This window comes from Monodelphis domestica, chromosome 1 (genome assembly GCF_027887165.1).
Source record: "Monodelphis domestica isolate mMonDom1 chromosome 1, mMonDom1.pri, whole genome shotgun sequence".
In the NCBI taxonomy this organism is placed as follows: Eukaryota; Metazoa; Chordata; class Mammalia; order Didelphimorphia; family Didelphidae; genus Monodelphis; species Monodelphis domestica.
This window is the reverse complement of record NC_077227.1, coordinates 259,634,435-259,647,277: the sequence shown is the minus strand read 5'-3', so window position 1 is coordinate 259,647,277 and position 12,843 is coordinate 259,634,435. Positions and strand designations below refer to the sequence as shown.

Sequence of the window (12,843 nt, the reverse complement as noted above, 5' to 3'; positions counted from 1 at the left end):
GCAAGCAGAAGTTAAGAGGAGAGAGAGAGAGAGAGAGAGAGAGAGAGAGAGAGAGAGAGAGAGAGAGAGAGAGAGAGAGAGAGAGAGAGAGAGAGAGAGAGAGAGAGAGAGAGAGATCTCACACTGAAATGTTTTGCCTCAGAGATATCTCTGACAGGAGGCTTGTAAGAAGGAGGAAGGAAGGAAGGAAGGAAGGAAGGAAGGAAGGAAGGAAGGAAGGAAGGAAGGAAGGAAGGAAGGAAGGAAGGAAGGAAGGAAGGAAGGAAGGAAGGAAGGAAGGAAGGAAGGAAGGAAGGAAGGAAGGAAGGAAGGAAAGAACACAAATTGGATTTCTTGATATAATTTTCCAATATATAGAAGGAGTGTATAATAATAGAAAATTCATCTAGGTAATGAATCTGTGGAAGGGGAAAATATGAGTATTTGAACAATCCTTATCACCATTCCCACCGCACCATTGCTAAAATTGAAAGTCCTAGATTTACCTAAATTCATGATAGCACTTTTTGTGATAGCAAAGAACAATAAACAAAAAAGTTGCACACTGATTGGGTAATGACTAAATACACTATGAAACATGAATGTATTAGAATTTAACTGTTCTATAAAAATGACAAATGTGAAAAATTCAGAGAATCATCAGAAGACCTATATGAACTGATACAGAAAGTCAGGAAAACAATGTTCAGAATGATAATAAAAAAGAATATAACCTTAAACTTACTATGACATATTTATGAGGACCAAGCTTCACCCTGGAGAAAAGATAAAAATATCCATGCTGATCTTCATTACTGAGGCAGTGGACTTTTAGTATGGAACATTTTACAAACATACAGATAGGTTTGATGTGCTAATAAGTTTTGCTAAATTTTTTTCTAATTTTCTAATTCTGATTATAATAAAGATAGCTTGATGGGTAAGAAATGAGAAGTTCAGAAACTAATGTGATGTTAAACAAAAGAGATTTTCTTTCAAAAAGAAAAACTATCTAGTCCAATATTCTCATTTTACAACTGAGGAAAATGAGAACCAGAGGAGTAAAGTGAGTCCCATAGGTCATATAAATGAGCCAAAGGTCACATAAGAAAGAAATGACAGAGAGCCCATTTTAAGCCCAGGCTGTGACTTCTAACCCAAGTCTCTTTCACACTGGTTTCAGTCATTACCCCATTTGAAGTTTTCTTGGCAAAGATACTTCCCCAGCTCACTTTACAGATTAAGAAACTGAGGCAGAGTTGTTAAGTGACTTGTCCAGGGTCACATAGCTAATAGGTGTCTGAAGTCAGATTTGAACTTAGAAAGATGTCTTTTTTTTCTCTACTAACCCTTACCTTCTACTTAAATACTAAATATCAATTCTAAGGCAGAAGAGTGATGAGGGCTAGGCAATTGAAGTTGTGACTTGCCAAGTGTCACACAACTAGAAAGTGTCTAAGGTCATATTTGAATCCAGGTCCTCCTGACACCAGGTGTGGCGTTCTATCCACTGTGCTACAGAGCTGCCCTAAAAAGATAAGCCTTGCTGACTACAGGACCAGTTCTCTAACCATTGTACCATCTAACTGTCCTTTCTCATTGGTAGAATACTTTGAAGATGCTTTGAAGAACATAAGAGCATATGCATAATCTACTTTAATACCCAAAAGCATTCTATAAAGCAAATAAATTCAAAGTTTAAAAAATAAGTACTGCTTGGTGACAGCAGTAAGTAGTTAGTAAATAGAAGTAAAAATTAGAAGGTTCCAATAACTTCTTTCAACATACTTGCTCTATTCATTCCAAAAGGGAGATGAGACACATTCACAATTATTCACAATGAACCATGAATGCATATGAAAGTTATGAGTTGTTACCTAAGCTAAGAAGCAAAAGGAGATCATTTCCAACTGGAGTCCTCAGTGGGTATCCAGGGAACACCAGCACTTCTGATGTGAGTACTTGCTAAGCCCTTTTCAGGGCTACTTTACTCCTTTGGTGTCCACCTGCTACCCAACTCTTGACTGTAGCTCAAAAGAGATGTAGCACACACAGCAGTCATGCCCTGATAAATTGTCATGGCAGGTGGGCTAAACTGGCTTGAGGATAACCAATAGGTCTCAAATTCATTGGTGAATTTGGAAGGGTCTGTCCCCTACAGAGGGATAGATGAGAACCATTTGTTCCAACAGCCATGAAGGCAGTTGAAGTGGGTACCATGGAGCATTTAGATCTTAGTTAGACAGTAAAGAAGCCAAGGTTATCCTTTGTATCCTGAGACTTTCCCTTGCCACTGGACTTCAATGACTCTGGAAGAAAGAGTGAAGCTGACGACTTTGTGCAACTCTGCCTCACTTAAATCCAACTTATACACAAGTCAAAAGATATTACCACTGATATCATCTTGGTCCACTTTGAGTATGAAGGACAACAACCAACCATCTAACCTCAGTACAGATTTGATGGAGATTTTACTTGAAATAAGCCTCAAAGGACAGGTTTTAACAGGCAGACATGATCCAAAGGAGAGTGGTATGAGTGAAGGAATGAAAATGGGTGACTTTATAAACTGCATTGGGGACAGTAAGTCACCCAGTTTGGTAGATAGTGGGATGTGTATGACACATAGGTCACAAAGGCAACAAGGAAGGCTTCTAATGCCGTAAGGCAATTATTTGATCAGTAGGCAATAGAAGGAAACAACTGAAGAGTTTTGAGCAGAGAAGTGCATTTAGTGGAAGGAGCATTGGATTTAGAATCTGAGAACCTGGATTTGCCTTCCTACATTTTCTACTTTCTCGCTCTATAACTTTGGACAGGAAACTCCCTTCTGTGACCCCAGTTTCTTTATTTGTAAAACCAATGGATTGAAATAGATGATATTTAAGGTCTCAGTTCAAAAATCTATAGATTGACCTAACAGTTATTTGATGGCTAGACTTACTGGGAAGCTAGGTGGTGCCGTGGATTGATCCTAGAATCAGAAGAACTCATCTTTGTAAGTTCAGATCTCTAGCCTGAAATATATACTAGCTTTGTGACCCTTGGCAAGTCACTTAACTTGCCTGCCTCAGTTTCCTCAACTAGAAAACAAGCTAGAGAAAGAAATGGCAAACCACTTTAATATCTTGGCCAGGAAAATCCCAAAGGAAATCACAAAGAGTCAGACAATTGAAAAACAGCTGAACAATAATAACAAGATTTAATGGAAAATATATTCAAAGAATAAGAGTCATTTGGAAGGAAGGGCCCCAAAGGCAGCCCACATGAGGGAATAGCCAGGCTAATGGAAGTTCAATTTTACTTTTTACTGGTAATTTTTTTTTGAAAGTTTGGCATGTCTAAAATATTCAAACAGAAAATTGCTTTACCTAAATGTGTATTCACTATTCCTTCCTATGTTTTATGCTAATATGCTTCAGATTCTGGTCACAGTTAGCCCTTCTTATCCCAGAAATACTTTGCAAGCCCTTAATTGAACCTTATGACCCATCCAGGAATGTGTTATCTGTCCTTTCACCCTAATAATGTTATTAGCATTATCAGATTGCTGCTCTGAGACTACACATGACATGCTTTTGCATCATAATGGAGAACAGTTCTCTTGCTTTATCCTTCCCAAGAAAAGGTCTGCCTCCAAGTCATTTTAAACATAAAATGCTCCTGAGCCATGTTTAAGGATCAAATTGTCACAAACGAGACAAACACAAAACAGTAACAGAAGAAAGAGGTCCCTTCTCTATTCTCCCCTCCACACTCCTCCTTTACCCTTCCACATTTCTTTTCTTCCTTTACTGAACTCTTAACAACCATTAAAACATTCATAACCTCCCCTCATCAGCTTATATTGAGTGCATAGTGCTGGATTTTTTCCTTTCCCCAAAGCATTGGGTGGATGCACATTTGTGACTGTTGTTTTAACCTTAAAATGGCAATAGATGATACCATACCTTCTCACATAGCACTTGGGTTATAATAAACTGAGTTTGGAATCCTCCTTTTCTCAGCATGGAAGCTTAATCAATGAAACAAGACTTCATCTTTCCTTTAAGAAGCTGATTGTTTAATTAAATCCCAAATGCCTTAGGCATCCTCCTGGACATTTGTGATTGACAAAACTCTCTTCTCCACCTCCTCATCTGCTGCCATCCAGCATCCCTCGTGCAAATCATGTACCTCAGCTGCTGACAATTAGACATAAGGCAGGAAGTGAATGCAGGATTATGAGGTTATGAATCAATTGTGGGGGCTTTGGTGAGATAACAAACCAAGGGAACCCCTTTCGAATACCTTGCCACCACCCCGAAATGCCTCCCAGTTGATTTATGAGTTAGTAATAACCCAGCCTGGTCTCTTGCCCCCTATTATTTTTTGGTAATGCTCTGGGAAGCTTTAAATTACAGAGAAGTAGGACGGCCAGAGGGAGGAAGGGAAGGTGCATGGTTGAAACTGGAATTGGGGGGAGCCTCGTGTCGTTTTCAGAGGTTGATTGTCTTCCTGTTGTGTGAGGCGAACGGCACTGAGTGGCGCAGTTGGCACATGCTGATGGAAAAGATCAAGGTGATTAACTTGGCCCACAAATGGCTCCCTCGAGAGACTTTGCCAGCCCACTCTGCTTTGGGTACATTTGCAGTAATGTTACTCATCTCTGCATGTAAGAGCAAAATGATGTTAGGTGTTTCTGGCTTTAATCCTTCCGACCAGTTCAAAACCTTGTCATTTTAGTGGGTCTTCTTTTTAAAAAGGGAGAAACACGGCATGGGTCAAGCTAAGTTAAATAGCTTTTCAATGCTACAATCTGGCAATTGAATTAGGAGCAGGGAAATTAGACTCAAGACACAGAGAAGTCTATTCCAAGCTCGGAGGGAGGGAGGGAGTTTACAAATCTTCCCAAGGGACTTCAGGCTAGAGTGACTTTTCCTTTTGTCCTTTGTCATTCTCAGGGATGAGAGGAGAGGGAGAGCTTTAAATTGGTACGTTATTTTTTTTTCAAATACTTCTTTTCACATGTAATGAGATGAATTGTAAAAGCAAGCAATGGCAGAAATGTTTACAAATCCTCACTATTTCAGTCTAAAGCTTTTCCTTTTTCATTTCAATTAATTTTCCAAGTCAGAAAGAATTGATGAGTACAATATCTCAGGAGGCTCAGCCTCCTGGCCAACAGACAACTGCATAATTTGGTTCCATAGATTCCATACTGTTCTTTGAGAGAGATGAAATAAATACATTTAGACATCCAGAGAACTATATCCCCTACGTCCACTTCTCCATACTCCCTTTCCAATAATATACCTGGAAAGGTAATCATAGATGCTAAACAATTATCTGTTTTTATCTACCTGCAGGCTACAGGCATTGACCCTGAAGACAGGTCTGTTCTTCACATTATTCAATGGGATACATCTTCTGGGCCAAATTTTTGTCATCTAGAATTCATCAGGAAGAATTTTATTCTACCCTTTTTCTTTGGTATGCCCTCTTGAAATACTTAAAAGTCAAATTTTAGAAGTATGTAAGATTGTGTTTTTAAGTCCTTACCTTCTGTGTTAGAATCAATACTCGGTGTTGGTTCCAAGGCAGAAGAGTGGTACCAGCTAGGCAGTGGGGATAAAGTGACTTGACCAGGGTCACACAGCAAGGAAGGGTCTGAGGTCAAATTTGAACCCAGGTCTCTAGGCCTGGTTCTCATTCCACTGAGCCACCTAGCTGCCCCCTGAAGTATGTCACACTCTAGCAAATCCTTGGAGGGTTAAATCTTCTATATGATTTAAACAAAGCCTTGGACACTCAAGATTACTAGTGCCCTGCTCCTTTGGACAATCCTAGAATTCCATATTTTTTCTGTATATATTAGAAATTCTAGAATAGCTTTTGCTATGTGGAGAATAAATGTTATTGTTCAGTCATTTCAGTCTTGTCTAACTCTCCCTGACTCCATTTGGGATCTCCTTGAAAAAGATACTGGAGTGGTTTGCTCTCTCCTTCCCCAGCTCATTTTACAGGTGAGAAAGCTGATTCAAACAGAGCTGTGACTTGTTCAAGGTCACACAGCCAATAAATTTCTGAGGCCAGGTTTGAACTCAAGAAGAGGAGTCTTCCTGACTCCAGGGCCAGTACTCTATCTACAATAACATCTAGCTGCTCCATGTTGAAAATAGTGGATACCATTTTGAGATTTTTTTTCAAGGACAACAATAAATTTTTTAAGGGGTGATATACAGTATCCTATTTTTAAAAATCTGTCTTGTGCTTATAGGGAAATTGGAATTAGGGACACAGAATTCAAAATTCTCATGACTAACACATCAAAAGATAGGAACCTAAGAAAATTACAGCACAGTTTTATACATGTTAAGTGGTTAAGAATTACATAAATGCTAAGATAAAATAGTAGCAATGTTTGCAGCATAGTGCACCAAGATTCCCACAATATTTCAAACTTGGGTCCTCTGATTTCAGTGTCAGTATTTTTCTCCACTGGGTTTTGGAGGTAAAGTCCACAGAAAAGGATCACCAAATCTTGATATTCAAAAAAATAAAGTGGGGAAAAAAAACTTTTGATAATCCCCTTTGCATCTCCTTGGCACTTTCTCTACTATGAATCCAAGTATAGCCCTTCTTTTCTTCTACCTCTAAATAGCTACCAGTCTGACTGGCACAATGGATAGAGCCTTGGGCGTGGAGTAAGGAAGATCTGAGTTCAAATCCAGCCTCAGATACATGCTAGCTGTGTGACCCTGGGCATGTCACTTATCCCTGTTTATCTCAGTTTCCTCATCTGAAACATGGGCTGGAGAAGGAAATAAATCGCTCTAGTGTCTTTGCTAAGAAAACCCCAAATGGGGTCAGGAAAAGTCAGACACAATTGAACAACTGAGAGTTACTAGTCTATATAGCTCTACTCTAGGGCATTTTATCTAAGTTGGATAAATCAGCATCAGTGGTAGTCATTGCCCCTTCTTACTTCAGACTCTGCTGAAGCCCTGAATTCTTAGGTTAGGATTAACAAGAGTCTATCCCAATTCTGGTCCTTTAACTGGTTTATTTCTTTTTACCACCCAGGCAGCAAATAGCAGAGCAGAAAAGTGTAGGTTCTGTTTTTCTTTTGTCTAATAACACTTCTTGATTCATGACTGAGTCTCTCCAGTGAGAGACTTCATGCTCATTTATGGTGAAGATCCTATACATTTCCTCCTAATTTTTTATCTCTATGGATTAGAGCCATTTATCTGGTAATTACCAAATAGCATTGTCGTTCATGTTACCCTCCCTCAATAAACTCCAGTGGCTCCCTGTTGTCTCTGGGAGCAAATACAAAATGCTATGCTAGGTAGGCATTCAAAGTCCTTCATAACCTAGCCCCCTCCTATATTTCCAGTCTTCTTATACTTTACTCCCCAGAGCATACTCTTTGATCCAGTAACCCTGGCCTTTTGCCTACTCCACCAAGACACTCACATCTTCCAACTCCAGGCATTCTCTTTGGCTGTCCTCTATGTCTGGAATACTCTCCCTCCTCCACTCCAACTACTAACCTCCTTGGCTTCTTTAAGTCCCAGCCAAAATCTCCCCTCCTACAAATATTTTCAATTCCCCTTAATTCCAGTGTCTTCCTTTTGTTAATCATTTTTATTTAGCATATATATATATATATATATATATAGAGAGAGAGAGAGAGAGAGAGAGAGAGAGAGAGAGAGAAGAGAGAGAGAGAGAGAATTTACTTTGCATCTATTTGTTTTCATGACATCAGTCAGCTCCATTAAATTGAAACTTCATTGAGAACTTGCAAGGACTATCTTTTGCTTCTCTTTGTATTCTCAATGCTTAATACAATGCCTGACAGGTAATAGATATCTAATAAATGTTTATTGAATTGAAAATTGAATTGGCTCCATGTTTTCCAGGTTTTTTAAACTCCTAGTTTTTTCTGTTGGTCTCCTCTAAATAAGAGAAACAAGGTACTAAAGTAGTATATGTCCCCAGGGCAAGCCCATTGTCATTGCTGCTTTCTTGGCTTTGTAAATCAGTTACTCAGGAGCCTCACCTTGTACCCATCCATGCCCCTTATGACTAACAAGTTTCCCAAAAATCTGAAAAGGAAGACACCCTTATACTAGTATGATTCAGTGTTAATGGACTTTTAGAAAATGTTTTTATAGGCTAATATCCAAAAGAACTTTGAAAAGTCCTCTTGAATTTTCTGAGTTATCTCCTCACTTCTGTGATTTGGTTCTCTTAGAATCTTAAAAGCATTATGACCATAGTTAAGTTATTTAACCTTTCTGATCCTCAGTTTCCTTAACTGTAAAATGGTGACAATAACACCCATAGTACTTACTTCTACTATATATAATTACATTCAAGCCTCACAACAACCTTTATACACACACACACACACACACACACACACACACACACACACACACGGTTCTTTACAAACCATCAAACACCATATAAATGTTAGGTATTAGTACAAAAGTGGTTATTCTGAACAAAGGAAGAAGCCATAGTTCAAAAAAAAAAATCAATAGCATTACTAAAAGTCTACAATGTATTTTGGAAACAATAGATACATTTACATCAAATAATCATTTTAGTTCACTCAAAGGAAATGGTATTGTTTCTTCCTTTCTTTAGCATTTATTTTAGCATTTAATTTTTCTTTTTGCTTGTTTGGAGTGGGGGGGGGGGGCATGTATGACACTCACAAAAGCTTCATGTGATCCTAGAGTCATTGAGCAACCACCCTTAAATTTGTTCAATTAAATCTGAAGGCACAGATATGGAACCCTCTAGTAAATTAGAATGTCCCTCAGCAACTAGAAGCCAAACTCAATTCATCAGGATCCAGGCAAAGCGATAACCTTAAGACCTCCTGAGTTCAAATCACCAGAATCTCCAGATGAGAGATTGTGGCAACATCAGGAAAGAGGAGAAGCCAGATGTTAGGAGGAATAGGAAGAAGGGAAAGGGTTCCGAGATGAAAATATCCTAGTAGCAATTCTTTTGGGGGGAGCTTATGCGGAAACCCTAGGACCCTAGGAAGGTAGTCTGGAGGAAAGGCAACAAGTATGCTAGAAAGAATGGGCATGATGCTGATTAAAAATTAGAGGATAAGACTGAAACTTGAAGTTGGGGTGGGGGGCCTAGGGGAGAGCTGATATGATAGCAGAGAAGGAATTTTCAATGTGAATGAATACTAATTAGTGACATGGATATTAATGATGACAGTAATTAACAGGGGAAAGGAAGGCCTGTCATTGTCCCGGGGTGAGTAATCAATCTTGGCAGGTGATAAATAATGGTTCAGCAAGCTCAGCAGAAAGATAATCCCCTTGCCCTGGGGAAAGCTGGAGCCCTGTTGTAAACCTTCCAGTTCCTAGGCAACACAGAAGAAAGAACTATTTTTCTTTTTTCTGAAACAAACAGGTTAGACTCCCCTCCTCTGGTCCCAGGATGAAAAATTTCACTTTATTTTCAGTCCTCTTTTTTCCCCTTTGTTTTCTACTGTTGAACTTGTATAGTTTGAGGAACTCTGCATAAAGTTCAAAGGAAGAGAATAAATATGGAAAGACTTGGCTTCAGATGTTCAATTTACAAATACTGTCTTTAACCTGAGTGAAGAAAGAATCTCATAAGATGGCTATTCAAAATTAGGCAGTGATTATCCCTCCCCCCCCCCCCATCAATCAGAGAGCTCCTGGAAAGCAGGGACTGATTTTTGCTTCTCTTTGCATCCTTTTATGCTTAGCATAATTCCTGACACAGAGTAGGTTCTACATAAATATTTGTTAATTTTGTTTGACTTGATCCTATTTAATTCAACAAATTTTCATTAAGACTCTATTATGGGGGACAGCTAGGTGGCTCAGTGGCTAGAGAGCCAGACCTAGAGATGAGAGATCCTGGATTCAAATGTAACCTCACCTTCCTAGCTATGTAACCCTGGGGTAACCCCCATTGCCTCACCTTTCCTGCTCTCCTGCTTTGGAACCAATAGACAGTATCAAATAATTTGCTATGTATCAGGAATTGTGCTATATGGAAATAGAAAGAAAAAAAAAAGACACTCCTCAAGGAACTTAATTTTTTTTTACTTTTATTTTTATACTTTCATGTAGAAATAATTTTTGACAATTGTTTTTCAGAAATTTTGTGATTCAGATTCTCTCCCTTCACTCTCTCCACAAGGCAGTAATATAGTCTGATATAGGTTATACCAGAGCTTTCAAGCAATACATAGAGGAACTTATATTCTAATGGTTGAAATAAGTATCAATAAGTATAAAATAATTACAGTGCATGGCACATAATAGGTACTTAAATGTTTATTAAATTGAAAATTGAATTGATTCAGCAAAAACAATTATAAAATAGGCATTATATAGTTTTGATGGATGCATCTAGGCCCATGGATAGAGTACCAGGCCTGAAGTCACAGGAAGACTCATCTTTCTAAGTACAAATCTGTTCTCAGATATAATAGTTGTGTAGCCCTGGGCAAGTTACTTAATCCTGTTAACCTCAGTTTCCTTATCTGGAAAATGAGCTAGAGAAGGAAATGGGAAACCATTATAGCATCTTGGCCAAGACAAACCCAAATGGGTTAATGAAGAGTTAAACACAACTGAAAACAACCAAATACAACTATTTTTCTTTTTTCTGAAATAAACAGGTTAGACTCCCCTCCTCTGGTCTCAGGATGAAAAATTTCACTTTATTTTCAGTTTTTGTTCAATTTTTTGTTGAGGGGAGCACTTGCAACTGGGAGAACTGGGTAAAAGCCTGCTTTAGGAAGTGGTTGGGTCTTGAAAGTTCCAGCAGTTCCCAGAGGTGAGGGTAAGGCAAGAGTATCCTCCATCTAAGTCATAGAAAAGATAGGAAATGGAAAGTCATTCTCCAAGAACAGCAAGTAGGCCAGTATGGCTGGCAGATAAAGTATTTGAGGGAATGAATATGTAATCCACTGGAGTGATCTTTAATCCACTAGAGAAGGAAATGACAAACCAATCCAATACTTTTGCCAAGAAAATCCCCCAGACAATATAGTCACTCTATGGTCCACTGGGTCACAGAGTCAGACGCAGCTGAACAACTAAACAAGGATCAAGATAGGATGGAGCCAAATTGGGAAGAGGCGATGGGGAGTCACCCTTTGAAACTTGTTAAGCAAGGGATCAACATGATCAGACCTGTGCTTTAGGAAGGATGGAGGGGATCACTTGAACTTCATTTAAGGATCAAGAGAAGACTAAAATAACGAATAAAAGGAAAGAAGACCCCAACTGTTCCTTCTCTCCTGAGAAAGTACAAAGCCTACTTGTTAGCCATCAGGTATATTCCCAGTAAAATTCAATACCACAGATTCCCTGCTATAAGAAAAATTCAGTTGCCTGGAAAAAATGACCTCTTGCAGATTAGATTTAGTTGAACCATTTCATCTCTATCTACCGAACTGTTCCTTTGAAAAGTTCATCCTTGTTTTCAGTGAGGGCTTTCAGATGGACAAGTGAGAAGGGACCATGACACCAGGGAGAAATAAGATATTTTTCTAGGCATGACATACTTTTTGGTTTTTTTAAATAATACAGGACAAATGCTAGACAAACAGAGTTAAGAGACTTGCCCAGGGTCACACAGCTAGGAAGTATCAGAGGCCACATTTGAACCCACGTCTCCCAAATTCCAGGTCTGACTCTCTATCCATTGGGCTACCTAGCTGCCCCTCTGATGTACTTTTTATGCTTTTTTTTTTTCCAGCAGTGGGAGAGAACAGCTATGAGTTAATTCCCTAGAATATGCCCCCTGGAATGGCTTCATGGAACTTTGCCTCATAACTAGTCAATATAATGCAGGATCTGGTGACAGTAAGACCAAGATTCAAATCCTGCCCTAGTGCTTAATAAGTTGTATGACCCCAGGGAAGCCACTTAAATTTTCTGAACCTCCTTTTCTCATTTGTAAAATGGAAATAATAATGTCATCTACATCACAAAACTGTTTTAAGGTACAACTGAGGCCATGTATATAAATCACATAAAACACTATATATGCCATCCCAAGCTTGGGCATATCCAAAAAGTCACAGGAGTTTTAACTAAAGATAGAGGTTCTTAACTTCCTTTGGCAGTCTGTAAAACTATGAATCTCTTCTCAGAATTGTGTTTAAAAAAAATCCTTACCTCTATCTTAGAACTGATACTAAGCCTTCCAAAGCAGAAGAGATAGGGGCTAAGTGACTTGCCCAGGGTCACACAACTACGAAGTATCTGAGGTAGGATTTGAACCCAGGACCCCCCATCTCTAGACCTAGCTCTCAATCTACCGAGTCAGCTAGTTGACGCCACAATTAGGCTTTTAAATGCTTAAAATAAAATATATATCATTACAAACAGAACAAAATACATTGAGATGTAATTATCAATATATATATATATGTATATATATACACACACATATATCTTTTATATTAGTGAACTTCAGGTTAAAAACACTTGATCTAGGGAATATGCATATAACAGATGATCACTGAGCACCAGAATTGGATAGTATTTGGAGATCAACTGGAATAGTTTAAGAGCATGAGAATAGAGTAAAATTTTTCTTTGGCATTAACTCTACAACAGTGCACTTGACCATTGGAACTCAATCTGTGTCTATCATATAAATTATATTTCTTCCCTATCAAGAACTCTAAGAACTTCCGAAATGTTAAAATGCCTTGAAGCCTTGATATGGGAATGCTTTGTCGTTACAGGTACCGACATTGTACAGTGGTTTATGAAGAATCTTGCCATCGAGGATCCAGGTATTTATTTGACCTCTGAAGAGCAAGAGTCTAGAAGCTGGCTATGTGGT

General features: G+C 38.7%; 1 protein-coding gene across 3 annotated transcripts in view; it reads left to right on the top strand.

Moving 5' to 3' along the window:
* RGS6 (regulator of G protein signaling 6) overlaps nucleotides 1-12,843 on the top strand; it is a 773,101-nt gene that overhangs the window by 602,702 nt on the left and 157,556 nt on the right. For all 3 annotated transcript variants that reach the window (XM_007472890.3, XM_056810707.1, XM_007472889.3), the window contains exon 4: nucleotides 12,743-12,793. In XM_007472890.3, coding sequence (XP_007472952.1) covers nucleotides 12,743-12,793 — 51 coding nt within the window. The remainder of the gene's footprint in view (nucleotides 1-12,742; nucleotides 12,794-12,843) is intronic.